Source organism: Pecten maximus, chromosome 18 (assembly GCF_902652985.1).
Source record: "Pecten maximus chromosome 18, xPecMax1.1, whole genome shotgun sequence".
Classification (NCBI taxonomy): Eukaryota; Metazoa; Mollusca; class Bivalvia; order Pectinida; family Pectinidae; genus Pecten; species Pecten maximus.
Window position 1 is genome coordinate 19,106,923 of NC_047032.1, and position 18,545 is coordinate 19,125,467.

Here is an 18,545-nt window from a genome sequence, read left to right on the forward strand (position 1 = left end):
AGGTAAATCACAAGTGGTCAGTACTAGTAAATAATTAATGGTGTTATAGTCGGGTAAATCACAAGTGGTCAGTACTAGTAAATAATTAATGGTGTTATAGTCAGGTAAATCACAAGTGGTCAGTACTAGTAAATAATTAATGGTGTTATAGTCAGGTAAATCACAAGTGGTCAGTACTAGTAAATAATTAATTGTGTTATAGTCGGGTAAATCACAAGTGGTCAGTACTAGTAAATAATTAATTGTGTTATAGTCGGGTAAATCACAAGTGGTCAGTACTAGTAAATAATTAATGGTGTTATAGTCGGGTAAATCACAAGTGGTCAGTACTAGTAAATAATTAATGGTGTTATAGTCAGGTAAATCACAAGTGGTCAGTACTAGTAAATAATCAACAGTGTTATAGTCAGGTAAATCACAAGTGGTCAGTATTAGTAAATAATTAATGGTGTTATAGTCAGGTAAATCACAAGTGGTCAGTACTAGTAAATAATCAACAGTGTTATAGTCAGGTAAATCACAAGTGGTCAGTACTAGTAAATAATTAATTGTGTTATAGTCAGGTAAATCACAAGTGGTCAGTACTAGTAAATAATCAACGGTGTAATAGTCAGGTAAATCATAAGTGGTCAGTACTAGTAACTAATCAACGGTGTAATAGTCAGGTAAATCATAAGTGGTCAGTATTAGTAAATAATTAATAGTGTTATAGTCAGGTAAATCACAAGTGGTCAGTACTAGTAAATAATCAACAGTGTTATAGTCAGGTAAATCACAAGTGGTCAGTACTAGTAAATAATTAATGGTGTTATAGTTGGGTAAATCACAAGTGGTCAGTACTAGTAAATAATTAATGGTGTTATAGTCAGGTAAATCACAAGTGGTCAGTACTAGTAAATAATTAATGGTGTTATAGTCAGGTAAATCACAAGTGGTCAGTACTAGTAAATAATTAATTGTGTTATAGTCGGGTAAATCACAAGTGGTCAGTACTAGTAAATAATTAATTGTGTTATAGTCGGGTAAATCACAAGTGGTCAGTACTAGTAAATAATTAATGGTGTTATAGTTGGGTAAATCACAAGTGGTCAGTACTAGTAAATAATTAATGGTGTTATAGTCAGGTAAATCACAAGTGGTCAGTACTAGTAAATAATCAACAGTGTTATATATAGTCAGGTAAATCACAAGTGGTCAGTATTAGTAAATAATTAATGGTGTTATAGTCAGGTAAATCACAAGTGGTCAGTACTAGTAAATAATCAACAGTGTTATAGTCAGGTAAATCACAAGTGGTCAGTACTAGTAAATAATTAATTGTGTTATAGTCAGGTAAATCACAAGTGGTCAGTACTAGTAAATAATCAACGGTGTAATAGTCAGGTAAATCATAAGTGGTCAGTACTAGTAAATAATCAACGGTGTAATAGTCAGGTAAATCACAAGTGGTCAGTACTAGTAAATAATCAACAGTGTTATATATAGTCAGGTAAATCACAAGTGGTCAGTATTAGTAAATAATTAATGGTGTTATAGTCAGGTAAATCACAAGTGGTCAGTACTAGTAAATAATCAACAGTGTTATAGTCAGGTAAATCACAAGTGGTCAGTACTAGTAAATAATTAATGGTGTTATAGTCAGGTAAATCACAAGTGGTCAGTACTAGTTAATAATTAATGGTGTTATAGTCAGGTAAATCACAAGTGGTCAGTACTAGTTAATAATTAATGGTGTTATAGTCAGGTAAATCACAAGTGGTCAGTACTAGTAAATAATTAATGGTGTTATAGTCAGGTAAATCACAAGTGGTCAGTACTAGTAAATGATTAATGGTGTTATAGTCAGGTAAATCACAAGTGGTCAGTACTAGTAAATAATCAACAGTTTTATAGTCGGGTAAATCACAAGTGGTCAGTACTAGTAAATAATTAATTGTGTTATAGTCAGGTAAATCACAAGTGGTCAGTACTAGTAAATAATCAACGGTGTAATAGTCAGGTAAATCATAAGTGGTCAGTACTAGTAAATAATCAACGGTGTAATAGTCAGGTAAATCATAAGTGGTCAGTACTAGTAAATAATCAACGGTGTAATAGTCAGGTAAATCATAAGTGGTCAGTATTAGTAAATAATTAATAGTGTTATAGTCAGGTAAATCACAAGTGGTCAGTACTAGTAAATAATCAACAGTGTTATAGTCAGGTAAATCACAAGTGGTCAGTACTAGTAAATAATTAATGGTGTTATAGTTGGGTAAATCACAAGTGGTCAGTACTAGTAAATAATTAATGGTGTTATAGTCAGGTAAATCACAAGTGGTCAGTACTAGTAAATAATTAATGGTGTTATAGTTGGGTAAATCACAAGTGGTCAGTACTAGTAAATAATTAATGGTGTTATAGTCAGGTAAATCACAAGTGGTCAGTACTAGTAAATAATCAACAGTGTTATATATAGTCAGGTAAATCACAAGTGGTCAGTATTAGTAAATAATTAATGGTGTTATAGTCAGGTAAATCACAAGTGGTCAGTACTAGTAAATAATCAACAGTGTTATAGTCAGGTAAATCACAAGTGGTCAGTACTAGTAAATAATTAATTTTGTTATAGTCAGGTAAATCACAAGTGGTCAGTACTAGTAAATAATCAACGGTGTAATAGTCAGGTAAATCATAAGTGGTCAGTACTAGTAAATAATCAACGGTGTAATAGTCAGGTAAATCATAAGTGGTCAGTATTAGTAAATAATTAATAGTGTTATAGTCAGGTAAATCACAAGTGGTCAGTACTAGTAAATAATCAACAGTGTTATAGTCAGGTAAATCACAAGTGGTCAGTACTAGTAAATAATTAATGGTGTTATAGTTGGATAAATCACAAGTGGTCAGTACTAGTAAATAATTAATGGTGTTATAGTCAGGTAAATCACAAGTGGTCAGTACTAGTAAATAATTAATGGTGTTATAGTCAGGTAAATCACAAGTGGTCAGTACTAGTAAATAATTAATTGTGTTATAGTCGGGTAAATCACAAGTGGTCAGTACTAGTAAATAATTAATGGTGTTATAGTGGGGTAAATCACAAGTGGTCAGTACTAGTAAATAATTAATGGTGTTATAGTCAGGTAAATCACAAGTGGTCAGTACTAGTAAATAATTAATTGTGTTATAGTCGGGTAAATCACAAGTGGTCAGTACTAGTTAGGGGATAGTATGTTGTTTTGAGTGGCTATACTGGCGATTAGAACATGAAATTTGGTTTGAACTCGAGACCGATAGGTCGAGAGTTTAAACCAAATTTCATGTTCTAATCGCCAGTATAGCCACGAAAAACAACGTACTATCCCCATTCTAACACGTTTACTATCGCATATATTTAGATACATTGTTTTACATCGCTACAAGTACGCTGTTAAGTACTCTGTGACCTCCGCTAGTTACGTGTCATACTGTGGCGGATTGACCAATCAGAGAGAAGCTTTCAAAGTCGGTCAATTGGCCACGCCCATACTGGCGAGAGTTCGATCTGTATGTTGACGAAGCGGTGTATTTGGATTGTTGTGAAAGTCCTTTTACAGAAGATTTAACGACATATTTGGATTTATACAGTATGCATAACGACATGGGCGTTTTGACAAAGTCAGAGTTGATGTGTTTCTATAGGCTCAATCGTTATGTGAAAGTTATGTGCACTTGTTCCATTTCATTTCGGATTTTACTTGACCTTAGATGCTTACACACGGACGAAATGAACGTTTCAATCGATAAATGACGGTAAGAATGAAGTTAACGATTTTTGTTAAATTTATTAAGTTAATTCATACTATTCGATTTCTTCACTTTCGATTCCAATATCACGGGTCATCAATCATAAATGGTGCAGAGTGTTGAATTTCGCTACGAGTCGAACTTGACGCCATATTGTTTTGATTAGAAACGGGGCGTGGCTTAACACGATATGTCATGGTTCTATCGCAGATTAGAAGTCGGTCCGCAACCAATCAAAACACGCGTTGCAAACGAATCGTGTTAGAATAAATAATTAATTGTGTTATAGTCGGGTAAATCACAAGTGGTCAGTACTAGTAAATAATTAATGGTGTTATAGTTGGGTAAATCACAAGTGGTCAGTACTAGTAAATAATTAATGGTGTTATAGTCAGGTAAATCACAAGTGGTCAGTACTAGTAAATAATCAACAGTGTTATATATAGTCAGGTAAATCACAAGTGGTCAGTATTAGTAAATAATTAATGGTGTTATAGTCAGGTAAATCACAAGTGGTCAGTACTAGTAAATAATCAACAGTGTTTTAGTCAGGTAAATCACAAGTGGTCAGTACTAGTAAATAATTAATTGTGTTATAGTCAGGTAAATCACAAGTGGTCAGTACTAGTAAATAATCAACGGTGTAATAGTCAGGTAAATCATAAGTGGTCAGTACTAGTAAATAATCAACGGTGTAATAGTCAGGTAAATCATAAGTGGTCAGTATTAGTAAATAATTAATGGTGTTATAGTTGGGTAAATCACAAGTGGTCAGTACTAGTAAATAATTAATGGTGTTATAGTCAGGTAAATCACAAGTGGTCAGTACTAGTAAATAATCAACAGTGTTATATATAGTCAGGTAAATCACAAGTGGTCAGTATTAGTAAATAATTAATGGTGTTATAGTCAGGTAAATCACAAGTGGTCAGTACTAGTTAATAATTAATGATGTTATAGTCAGGTAAATCACAAGTGGTCAGTACTAGTTAATAATTAATGGTGTTATAGTCAGGTAAATCACAAGTGGTCAGTACTAGTAAATAATTAATGGTGTTATAGTCAGGTAAATCACAAGTGGTCAGTACGAGTCAATAATTAATGGTGTTATAGTCAGGTAAATCACAAGTGGTCAGTACTAGTTAATAATTAATGGTGTTATAGTCTGGTAAATCACAAGTGGTTAGTACTATTAAATCTGTTATAGTCAGGTAAATCACAAGTGGTCAGTACTAGTAAATAATTTATGATGTTATAGTCAGGTAAATCACAAGTGGTCAGTACTAGTAAATAATCAACAGTGTTATAGTCAGGTAAATCACAAGTGGTCAGTACTAGTTAATAATTAATGGTGTTATAGTCTGGTCAATCACAAGTGGTTAGTACTATTAAATCTGTTATAGTCAGGTAAATCACAAGTGGTCAGTACTAGTAAATAATTTATGATGTTATAGTCAGGTAAATCACAAGTGGTCAGTACTAGTAAATAATCAACAGTGTTATAGTCAGGTAAATCACAAGTGGTCAGTACTAGTAAATAATTAATGGTGTTATAGTCAGGTAAATCACAAGTGGTCAGTACGAGTCAATAATTAATGGTGTTATAGTCAGGTAAATCACAAGTGGTCAGTACTAGTTAATAATTAATGGTGTTATAGTCTGGTAAATCACAAGTGGTTAGTACTATTAAATCTGTTATAGTCAGGTAAATCACAAGTGGTCAGTACTAGTAAATAATTAATGGTGTTATAGTCAGGTAAATCACAAGAGGTCAGTACTAGTAAATAATCAACAGTACATCTATTAAAATCAGGTAAATGTTAAATTCATTTGAAGTGAATTAATTATCAGTTCCGTCTGAAGAAATTCTATCGTGCTCCACCTCTATATTTTATATGTTACTTTATCTGATAAACATTCATTATTGATACCCTGTTATTATTTTTTATCCCTCATTTTTACTGAAATGGGGGGTATTGATTTGGGTTTGTCCGTCCATCTGTCTGTCTCTCACGTTTGGTTTCCATGTAATAACCACAACATATGTTAACAGGTTTTCTTAGAACTTGGTGACAAGGTTTAAGGCCTTAAGGGCTCGGCCAAGTTCGAATACCACTTTTGCTGGACTTTGTTTGACAGATTAATAACCCCTTCATTAACTGGTACAGTTGTTAACAGATTTTCTTCAGGCTTGATAACATGGTTAAATGCCTTAAGGGCTAGGCAGATTTATATTGCCACTATTGTTTTACTTTATTTGACGGAGTTATGGCACATTGATTAACTAAAAATGTTTTTTTCTCCCGTTTCTATGAAATAACTTGAACAGTTTTTAACAGATTTAACTCAACAAGGTTAAATGCCTTAAGGGCTAGGCCAGCTATGATTGCCACTTTTGCCGGATGTTGTTTGGTAGAGTTATGGTCCTTTGGTTAATGAAAAATTGTGTTTTGCTGTTTCTATGCAATAACTCCCACAAATAATATCTGATATCATCAAACTTAGTAACAGAGTTATTGTCCCTTGATTTATGAAGAACATTGTTATTGCCATTTGATAACTCTCCCAAATATTTTCTGATAGTCTTCAAACTTAGGAACAGGATTCAATGTATTAAGGGCTCAGCCAAATTGTGATAGGGATTGGTAATTGCGGATGAAAAGAGAAGTCTTGCTAAATCAGTTTACTTTATCCCATAATACATGTTCAATAAAACATCTGACTTCTGTATAAGGCTTTACTTTTTTCTTCAAGTTTCAAAGAATAAATAATGGCTCAAAAGAATTTATCATTCGGTCAAGCTACAATGACAGGTTTACTCCTTACATCAAAACGGTATGCCAACAATATCATATTAATATGTCAGGAAAGCTGGAGTTATAAATTCCGCAAATAAGCTTCTTTTATCTATTGATGTTCATTAGATATATATTCATTTTTTTTTGCGCCTTCGGCGGAGGTAGGAAGGCAGCACATACCTGCAGGCTTTGCTTTTCCTCCGACAGCATCAACAATGTTAAGGCTTTGCATTTAGTCTTTTTCTGACAAAGCTAGACCATCAAAACCCCAATCATAGATGAAGCATGGGTAATAGAGCCTACTACACTAAAAACATTTCATAGATTTCTGCATTTTTGAGGTAAAAACCTTAAATTTCTGGACTTTGGAAATCAACATTAAGATTTTGGGTTTAGCTCTTGCATATTAGACTGTTTCTGACAAACTATAAAAGCTAGAGCAACCAAACTTTGGTTATAGGTGTATCATTGGGTGTATAACTGAATACATTATCTGGTAACTATTATTTCTACAATTATTGTGATTTTGGGTAAAAACCTCAAATTTCAGGACATTCATGAATTTCAGTAGTCTCTTCAAATATATCCTTGAGTACCCATGTAAAATTCTTATGATATTGACAAAGCAGGACATCTTAATACACAGCAAAATCAGACTGTATCCTAACTTTCTTGTTCACATAAAAATAGTTCCTAGTTAAACTGTGGTAAAAGTTTCTGTCTTACCATCATTCAGTAATTAAAGAAAGAAAAAAAAAGTTAAAAACATTAATATTTGTTTACAGACTCTGCCTGTGTTCCTGTCCCTACAGAATCTGGTTACAGTTATAAACTGTACAACACAGATGGCCATCTCTCGCAAGGTAGGTCACTTGAAATGTTACAAGGTATTGGATTGGATGTAATGTTACAAGGTATTGGATTGGATGTAAATGATACAAGGTATTGGATTGGATGTAGATGTTACAAGGTATTGGATTGGATGTAAATGTTACAAGGTATTGGATTGGATGTAATGTTACAAGGTATTGGATTGGATTTAAATGTTACAAGGTATTGGATTGGATGTAGATGTTAAAAGGTGTTGGATTGGATGTAATGTTACAAGGTATTGGATTGGATGTGAATGTTACAAGGTATTGGATTGGATGTGAATGTTACAAGGTATTGGATACGATGTAGATGTTACAAGGTATTGGATACGATGTAGATGTTACAAGGTATTGGATACGATGTAAATGTTACAAAATATTGGATTGGATGTAAATGTTACTAGGTGCTGGATTGGATGTAGATGTTACAAGGTATTGGATTGGATGTAAATGTTACATGATATTGGATTGGATGTAAATGTTACAAAATATTGGATTGGATGTAAATGTTACTAGGTATTGGATTGGATGTAGATGTTACAAGATATTGGATTGGATGTAAATGTTACAAAATATTGGATTGGATGTAAATGTTACTAGGTATTGGATTGGATGTAGATGTTACAAGGTATTGGATTGGATGTAAATGTTACAAGGTATTGGATTGGATGTAAATGTTACAAGGTATTGGATTGGATGTAATGTTACAAGGTATTGGATTGGACGTAAATGTTACAAGGTATTGGATTGGATGTAAATGTTACTAGGTATTGGATTGGATGTAAATGTTACAAGGTATTGGATTGGATGTAAATGTTACAAGATATTGGATTGGATGTAGATGTTACAAGGTATTGGATTGGATGTAAATGTTACAAGGTATTGGATTGGATGTAAATGTTACAAGATATTGGATTGGATGTAGATGTTACAAGGTATTGGATTGGATGTAAATGTTACAAGGTACTGGATTGGATGTAAATGTTACAAGATATTGGATTGGATGTAAATGTTACAAGGTATTGGATTGGATGTAATGTTACAAGGTATTGAATTGGATGTAGATGTTACAAGATATTGGATTGGATGTAGATGTTACAAGGTATTGGATTGGATGTAGATGTTACAAGGTATTGGATTGGATGTAAATGTTACAAGATATTGCAAGATATTGGATTGGATGTAAATGTTACAAGATATTGGATTGGATGTAAATGTTACAAGATATTGGATTGGATGTAAATGTTACAAGATATTGGATTGGATGTAAATGTTTTAAGGTATTTATTTGGCTGCTGATAGTCATACATCCAGGAAAATAAATGTTTGATAAGCTACATGCTGCTTACCCACATTTAGTCATGACTTTAGATGCTAAATTATGCTTCATTGGGTACCACTATTCATCGAGATACCCAGTATGCCATGTGAACTAAAATGCTATTGTCTAGTCAGTCAACATTTATATAAAGGATACACATTTATAAAATGCATTTGTAAGCATGCTTCCCTAATCATATGATGAAATAAATAGAATTGGACAGGAAGATTTGTTTCATAGGAAATTGATGAAAAAAAACTCTATGGTATATTGTGTATCCTCTATTTCAGTTGATGAGTTTATTTAGCTACCTGATGTTGATGCTGGTCATCATCTCATCACTAGGAACTGTGAACTCAGACCCTCAGGTGTGTATTCTGTGTGAACTCTGACCTCCAGGTATTGACTTCTGAGTGAACTCAGACTCCTAGGTGTGTATTCTGTGTGAACTCTGACCTCTAGGTATTGACTTCTGAGTGAACTCAGACCCTCAGGTGTGTATTCTGTGTGAACTCTGACCTCTAGGTATTGAAATCTGAGTGAACTCAGACTCCTAGGTGTGTATTCTGTATGAACTCTGACCTCTAGGTATTGAATTCTGAGTGAACTCAGACTCCTAGGTGTGTATTCTGTATGAACTCTAGCCCTCATCGTGGAGTGTGTATTCTGAGTGAACTCTGACCCCGGGTGTGTATTCTGAGTGAACCCTGCCCCTCAGCAGGAACTTTCATTGGCTTAAACAATTGTTATTAGCCCAAAATGTAAAAAAAAAATGATGTCTCCATTTGTAACATTGCTTTTGACTGGCCAATACAGATAATACAGTGTTACATCTGACTCTTGGTTCCAGACTTTCCCCTTACTCTATTAATAGAAAGTTACAGGAATAACAACATACCTATTGTATGGTGTAAAACATCAGCTGGCCACTACATAGGTGTTCTGGTTATATAACACACCTGGCCCTGTGATAACATATTTTATATAACACATACAACTGGCCCTTTGATAACAAATTTTATATAACAAACCTGACCCCTTGATAACAAATTTTATATAATACACCTGGCCCTGTGATAACATATTTTCTATAACACAGCTGGCCCTGTGATAACATATTTTATATAACACACCTGGCCCTGTGATAACAAATTTTATAAAACACACCTGGCCCTGTGATAACAAATTTCATATAACACACCTGGCCCTGTGATAACATATTTTATATAACACACCTGGCCCTGTGATAAATTTTATATAACACACCTGGCCCTGTGATAACATATTTTCTATAACACACCTGGCCCTGTGATAACAAATTTTCTATAACACACCTGGCCCTGTGATAACAAATTTTCTATAACACACCTGGCCCTGTGATAACATATTTTATATAACACACCTGGCCCTGTGATAAAACATTTATATAACACACCTGGCCCTGTGATAACAAATTTTATATAACACACCTGGCCCTGTGATAACAAATTTTATATAACACACCTGGCCCTGTGATAACAAATTTCATATAACACACCTGGCCCTGTGATAACATATTTTATATAACACACCTGGCCCTGTGATAACAAATTTTCTATAACACACCTGGCCCTGTGATAACATATTTTCTATAACACACCTGGCCCTGTGATAACAAATTTCATATAACACACCTGGCCCTGTGATAACATATTTTATATAACACACCTGGCCCTGTGATAACAAATTTTCTATAACACACCTGGCCCTGTGATAACATATTTTATGTAACACACCTGGCCCTGTGATAACATATTTTATGTAACACACCTGGCCCTGTGATAACATATTTTCTATAACACACCTGGCCCTGTGATAACAAATTTTATATAACACACCTGGCCCTGTGATAACAAATCTTATATAACAGATGGTTGTATAACTATCACTATACAAATACAAAACCAGGTTAATCCAGTTCATTGTCTTTTCCTTCTAATTTCAGTTCAGTGCCGAGGGATATTTCTGGATGTGTGTTCATATTATTTGCACAGGTATGTGTATTAAATATTTCCATTCAACTGGTTTAAAAATCAGAGATGTAATTCAGAATTTTCTCATGGGATTTTCAAATATATTTTCCTTGATATAAATTATTGTGATAAAAAGAAGCATATATGTATGTCTACACCAGATTTATTAAGCTTGTAAAACTGTAGTCATGTTACTTATGAAAAGACTTGTGACATATTTTTGGACTTTTCAATAAATAACATTATGATATTATCACACATATCAGATCTTCTATTACTATATGGTTCACTTCAGTTGTTTTCATTATCAAGCAAGATGTTGTGTAGCTAAAAACAGATTATTTTAGGAGTATGATTCACAAAATTAATTAAAAATATTGGTGATCATATTTTACTCCCAACACCCCAACTTCTCACTATCATATCTCATACAGACATAAAGTTAATGGTATCCATAGGCAATATAGCGTATCCTTAACCCTTACTTAACACAAACCACAAGTTTGATTAAGGTAGGATGTCTCTTTAACAAATCAAAGCACTGGTATGATTTGACAGCATAAAATTAGATAAATTAAAGCACTTAAGTGTTAAGGTTATATGAAGCATATAACCTTAACACAAATAACAGTATATGAGGTGTAAGGTAGCATATAGCCTTAACACAAATAATGGTATGATTTGTAAGGTAGCATATAACCTTAACACAAATAACAGTATATGAGGTGTAAGGTAGCATATAGCCTTAACACAAATAATGGTATGATTTGTAAGGTAGCATATAACCTTAACACAAATAACAGTATATGAGGTGTAAGGTAGCATATAGCCTTAACACAAATAATGGTATGATTTGTAAGGTAGCATATAACCTTAACACAAATAACAATATCATTTGTAAGGTAGCATATAACCTTAACACAAATAACAATATCATTTTTAAGGTAGCATATAACCTTAACACAAATAACGGTATCATTTGTAAGGTAGCATATAACCTTACCTCAAATAACAGTATCATTTGTAAGGTAGCATATAACCTTAACACAAATAACAGTATCATTTGTAAGGTAGCATATAACCTTAACACAAATAACGGTATCATTTGTAAGGTAACATGTAACCTTAACACAAATAACGGTATCATTTGTAAGGTAACATGTAACCTTAACACAAATAACAGTATGAGGTGTAAGGTAGGATATAGCCTTAATACAAATAACAGTATAGGTGTAAGGTAGCATATAACCTTAACACAAATAAGAGTATAAGGCGTAAGGTAGCATATAACCTTAACACAAATAACATTATGAGGTGTAAGGTAGGATATAACCTTAACACAAATAACATTATGAGGTGTAAGGTAGCATATAACCTTCACACAAATAACAGTATAGGTGTAAGGTAGCATATAGCCTTAACACAAATAACAATATGAGGTGTAAGGTAGCATATAACCTTAACACAAATAACGGTATCATTTGTAAGGTAGCATATAACCTTAACACAAATAACAGTATCATTTGTAAGGTAGCATATAACCTTATAACAATATAGCACAAGCCATAGGTATAAAATGAAGCATACATATGATCAGAGATAAATAATTTATAGATACTGAAATTGATATGTATAGAATTATATTGTTCTAAGTTTTTCATTTGGAATACATGTAGAGGTACATTTGTATCATCATTCTCATGAGATTCATCTGAAGATACAATATTTGAAATATTGGTCTTGTTACGTGTCTCTAAATTCACTAATTACCAGGTACTGAAAGCAGTAAGTGATAGTGCAATCAAACGTGAGTTACTGATGATGGATGTAGACATAACTGTATCATTTATTAACATTCCTCTGTTAAAGGTCTACATGAATACTTAGCATCACATTTTTTCCTGTTTTCCAGGTGTTTTACAGATTTATACAAAACTGACTAAAGGCAGATTAAAGATCAGGTACATACAGATCATTGTACTAGTTATTAATGAGGAACACAACACACTCTGGATGTTTACAAATGTAAAGTTTGGTCATTTAAATTAAATTTCTGAAATGACAAGTACAAACAAGCAAATGTAACATTGAAGAAATTAAGATAAATTTATTAGTACATTCTATCTACTTGTACTTCATTTTCAGCTCGCACCAAAAGCTTTAGTCTTTTAAATTTGTGAATTTCTGAAAAGACAAGTATAAACATGCATAGGTAAGAATCATATGCAAAATTTTATATAGTTTAAATTTAAATTTGTTATAACTTTAATTTCAGCTCACATGAAAAGCTTTACTGCAACTATATATACAGGTAAGTCTGGCTTCGTATGATGACACAGGTGAATCTAGATAATAACACTGATTACCTGACAGGTCTATGTCTGATGATACCACATGGTGTCCACAAATATAGGTCCTTAAGTTTTAGATGCCTTAAAAAGTCCTTAAATTAATGTCTTTGATGTTGAAATAAAACAAAAAAAGATTTTTTTCCTAAAATTTTCAAAAACACAAACTTTCAGAGTGACAGTGTTCCAGTCGATGTTGGGATTGCTATGTGCAAGTGATTTAATGTGTTTATAATAGTACAATTTAACATTGTTAATGTGACAGGACACAAGACTGTAAGACTTTATAGTGTTGTGCAACTGTCAAAATCTCACCCAATGTTGATCAATGCTCCTGAAAAGTCTAGGAAAAGTCCTTGGGTTCAATAACAGAAAGTCCTGGAAAAGTCCTTGAATTTAATGACAGAAAGTCCTGGAAAAGTCCATAAATTTAATGACATAAAGTCCTGGAAAATCCTTGAATTTAATGACAAAAAGTCCTTGAATTTAAGGACAGAAAGTCCTGACAAAGTCCAGGAATTTAATGACATAATGTCCTGGAAATTTCTACGAATTTGATGACAGAAAGTCCTGGAAATGTCTGAATTTAATAACTCAAAGATTTTTTGAACCAATAGATCTTACTCACCATGAGTTGGAGGGCTGGGACCCAAAAGGATTATGAGAGTTAAATCTTTTGAATTACTTTTGAGTACTTGTCAACTTAATTGGCTCTGAATCTTAGTTAAAGGAATATAATTGGCTTTAAATCTTAGTTAAAGGAATATAATTGGCCCTGAATCTTAGTTAAAGGAATATAATTGGCCCTGAATCTTAGTTAAAGGAATATAATTGGCCCTGAATCTTAGTTAAAGGAATGCAATTGGCTTTGAATCTTAGTTAAAGGAATATAATTGGCTCTGAATCTTAGTTAAATATAATTGGCCCTGAATCTTAGTTAAAGGAATATGTTGGCTGCTGTGCATGTTACTGAGAGGCAGCTCCTAAAGTGAGAAAAGTATGTGTACATGTACATGTATTATGATTTATAGTGTGTTTTGCCATAATCACTGAAATATCTAGGTAAGCGATACAGGCCCATTTGCCTCTTCTTTAATCAAAGATTATAATGCTGATTCAGTTGTGAAGTTTGTAGGGAACAAGCACCTCAAGTAACTTTTAATTCAAATGGAAAAAAAAAAGATGTATGAACTGGTCAACTTTGAAAATGACAACCAATTAAACTACCTTAAGACAATAAGTTTCCCACAGGAAACCAGGCGAGAAGTTGGGACTACGGTATGGTTTGTTCGTCCCCTTTCATTCCACATTTTATCTTGTCTGGACTCTATCTCATACACTACTTGTCACTAGGACTTCATACTTCTGACATATCTTCATCCGGTGAGACAATGTGTAATGTATCAAAAGTAGGTCACTCTTACCTATGTTTTGACCTTTCACCTTCATCAAAGTACTTGTTACTGGAACTTTTTACTTCGGGTGAGGGTTCATTTTGATCAGGTATTGTGTCATGTGCCAAAAGTATGTCACCCAGACCTACATTTTGACCTTTGACTAACATCTAAGAAATGACCTGTCCCCTGCATCTACTGCCCTACTAGTCACTGGAATTTGAATCCTTTGTTCAGAGATCTGAATTCGATAACCATATAGATGTATACAATCCTGTAAGTGCCTTAAAAGCAAACTCTTTTGTTTGTAAGCGGAATATTTGTTTATTATTACTGTAATACACAAGATATCTTATAACATTGTTACTCAGAGTGGTTAGGGTATGTTAAATAATTTCAACCTCTTGTTTCCAGTATGATCCTCCTAGCACCATGTAGTTACCTGATTGGTGATGCGTTGGATGCCATCAAATTTCCATACCTGTACTTCTCTAAGTTCTACATAGGCTGTATATTCAGGTGAGTCATTCCTGTACCTGAATACTCAGGTGAGTCATTCCTGTACCTGAATACTCAGGTGAGTCATTCCTGTACCTGAATATTCAGGTGAGTCATTCCTGTACCTGAATACTCAGGTGAGTCATTCCTGTACCTGAATACTCAGGTGAGTCATTCCTGTACCTGTATATTCAGGCGAGTCATTCCTGTACCTGAATATTCAGGTGAGTCATTCCTGTACCTGAATACTCAGGTGAGTCATTCCTGTACCTGAATACTCAGGTGAGTCATTCCTGTACCTGTATATTCAGGCGAGTCATTCCTGTACCTGTATATTCAGGCGAGTCATTCATGTACCTGTATATTCAGGTGAGTCATTCCTGTACCTGTATATTCAGGTGAGTCATTCCTGTACCTGTACATTCAGGTGAGTCATTCCTGTACCTGTATATTCAGGCGAGTCATTCCTGTACCTGTATATATCAGGTGAGTCATTCCTGTACCTGTATATTCAGGCGAGTCATTCCTGTACCTGTATATTCAGGCGAGTCATTCCCATACCTGAATACTCAGGTGAGTCATTCCTGTACCTGTATATTCAGGCGAGTCATTCCCATACCTGAATACTCAGGTGAGTCATTCCTGTACCTGTATATTCAGGCGAGTCATTCCTGTACCTGTATATTCAGGCGAGTCATTCATGTACCTGTATATTCAGGTGAGTCATTCCTGTACCTGTATATATCAGGTGAGTCATTCCTGTACCTGTATATTCAGGCGAGTCATTCCTGTACCTGTATATTCAGGCGAGTCATTCCTGTACCTGAATACTCAGGTGAGTCATTCCTGTACCTGTATATTCAGGCGAGTCATTCCCATACCTGAATACTCAGGTGAGTCATTCCTGTACCTGTATATTCAGGTGAGTCATTCCTGTACCTGTATATTCAGGTGAGTCATTCCTGTACCTGTATATTCAGGTGAGTCATTCCTGTACCTGTATATATCAGGTGAGTCATTCCTGTACCTGTATATTCAGGTGAGTCATTCCTGTACCTGTTTATTCAGGTGAGTCATTCCTGTACCTGTATATTCAGGTGAGTCATTCCTGTACCTGTATATATCAGGTGAGTCATTCCTGTACCTGTATACTCAGGTGAGTCATTCCTGTACCTGTATATATCAGGTGAGTCATTCCTGTACCTGTATATATCAGGTGAGTCATTCCTGTACCTGAATACTCAGGCGAGTCATTCCCATACCTGAATACTCAGGTGAGTCATTCTTGTACCTGTATATTCAGGCGAGTCATTCCCACAATGGTATATACCGGTGAGACATTCTTGTACCTGTGCTTCACAATGGTTCACATGCTACATAATTAAAACTTTGGGAAGCTATATTCTGAACTTGATCTTTTAGATTCAGGGGACAAACTACCTATAAAAAACTTCAATAGCATTATCTGATATATAATGAGGACAATAACACAAAAGTTTTGATGTAGGGTACCAGTGTAAATCTGTTTTGATGTAGTGTACCAGTGTCAATCTGTTTTGATGTAGGGTACCAGTGATAATCTGTTTTGATGTAGGGTACCAGTGAAAATCTGTTTTGATGTAGTGTACCAGTGTCAATCTGTTTTGATGTAGTGTACAAGTGATAATCTTTTTTGATGTAGTGTACGAGTGATAATCTGTTTTGATGTAGGGTACCAGTGATAATCTGTTTTGATGTAGGATACCAGTGATAATCTGTTTTGATGTAGTGTACGAGTGATAATCTTTTTTGATGTAGGTACCAGTGTCAATCTGTTTTGATTTAGGGTACTATTGTTAATCTGTTTGGTATCGCCGTAAATCTGTTTTTGGTATCAGTGTAAATCTGTTTTTGGTACCAGTGTAAATCTGTTTTTGGTACCAGTGTAAATCTGTTTTGATATAGGGTACTATTGTTAATCTGTTTTTGGTATCAGTGTTAATCTGTTTTTGGTACCAGTAATTCAATTGAGGTCAAAAGTAATTTTTTCAGGGGTAAGATCAGCTCAGAGTAATTCTTAAGAGGGCCAAAATAACTCTTTTTAGAATGTTTTCTATTGGAAATTTTTCAGTTAACATGAAGACAAGCATAAAGAAAAGATCTAAAATAAGGATTTTAGATAATTTTCAGTGGAAAATTTTATAATTTTACCTACGAGACATTCCACAGTTAACATGATATGACAAACACACAGGAAAAGGATGAAATAAGATTTTATATGAAAATTCTCATATCTGATTTAAGTCCTGCTCAGAAGTCTTACCCGAGCTATAATGCAGGGAAATGAATTAACATCTTTAAGGTCAGTTAACCTGTTGTATCTGGGATATAAAGTAGGACATTTTGGGAATGTTTCAGTGGCGTGTTTGGTGTACTGTTGAACCTTTACACAATACGACTACAGGAAGCCTACCTGGAGTCCATCGAGTTCGTCAGGATTCAGGGGTTCGCCAAGGTCAGTAAAATTAAAGATATTATTGATTCCCATATAGTTTATCATCGTGACCATAATCCATCATAGCTTGTGAAGGAAAATCTTCAAATAATCAAATATAGATTTTGAGAAAAATTGATTATATGTTAATTTGATGTCTCATCTTTAAAAACAAACACCACATTTGTCAATGTAAACAGCAGTCTGAAATTCTCGGACAGTAACAGCCTATTTTGATAAAGTTAATGATATTGATCAGAATGTTATGATCATATGTGTTCTATCTTTATAGATGGTCTCTTCTCTAGTGTCTCTCCAGTTTTTTGACATGACTGTGACACATTCTCATGCTGTTTGGTAAGTACTACAGTAATCTTGATGGTTTGTTTGTTTGTTTTCCTTTTTGTTTAACACCCCATCAATAGCTAGGGTCATTTAAGGATGTGCCAGGTTTTGGAAGTGGAGGAAAGCCGGATTACCCGGAGAAAAACCACAGGCCTACGGTCAGTAACAGGCAACTGCCCCACGTAGGTTTCGAACTCGCAACCCAGAGGTGGAGGACTAGTAATAAAGTGTCGGGACACCTTATTCACGCGGCCCCAATATTCTTGATGGCTACACATCCAAATGAAAGGAAGACCTGAAGTACTAAGGTACAAGGGGGAAGATGTAATGACCAGCTGACCGGGACTTGAACTCTGAACTCTAACCATTTGAGCTAGCTAGCCACTGACGTTCAGTCCAGTCCAGTTCTACTACCCTAGTACATCTTACCCTTGACATGTTTCTTCCGAATACATCTTCATCATGATTCATACACAGTTGTACAATGTGCTGTTGTTAAAGTCGAACAAGACAACTATATCCATTTCAACTCCTTTGAATGGCTGAATAATATTCCATCATGTATTTTACCAGCACATTATATAACAGGTAACACAGTCCCTGTGGAAGTCCTGTGTTGTTTGTATTATTGTAGTGGATACATAATGAGTTAACGTTGTTTGGAGTTTGAATTCCTTTGGCAAATGATGTCTAGTTGCTATGGTTGGACTGAACTA

General features: G+C 34.3%; 1 protein-coding gene across 1 annotated transcript in view; it reads left to right on the forward strand.

The window, feature by feature from the left end:
- Window positions 1-18,545, forward strand: part of LOC117316671 (transmembrane protein 241-like) — a 28,764-nt gene that overhangs the window by 9,530 nt on the left and 689 nt on the right. Inside the window, exons 6-13 of the mRNA XM_033871376.1 lie at window positions 7,352-7,429; window positions 9,050-9,127; window positions 10,744-10,792; window positions 12,684-12,732; window positions 13,047-13,082; window positions 14,928-15,032; window positions 17,409-17,505; window positions 17,777-17,841. Coding sequence (XP_033727267.1) covers window positions 7,352-7,429; window positions 9,050-9,127; window positions 10,744-10,792; window positions 12,684-12,732; window positions 13,047-13,082; window positions 14,928-15,032; window positions 17,409-17,505; window positions 17,777-17,841 — 557 coding nt within the window. The remainder of the gene's footprint in view (window positions 1-7,351; window positions 7,430-9,049; window positions 9,128-10,743; window positions 10,793-12,683; window positions 12,733-13,046; window positions 13,083-14,927; window positions 15,033-17,408; window positions 17,506-17,776; window positions 17,842-18,545) is intronic.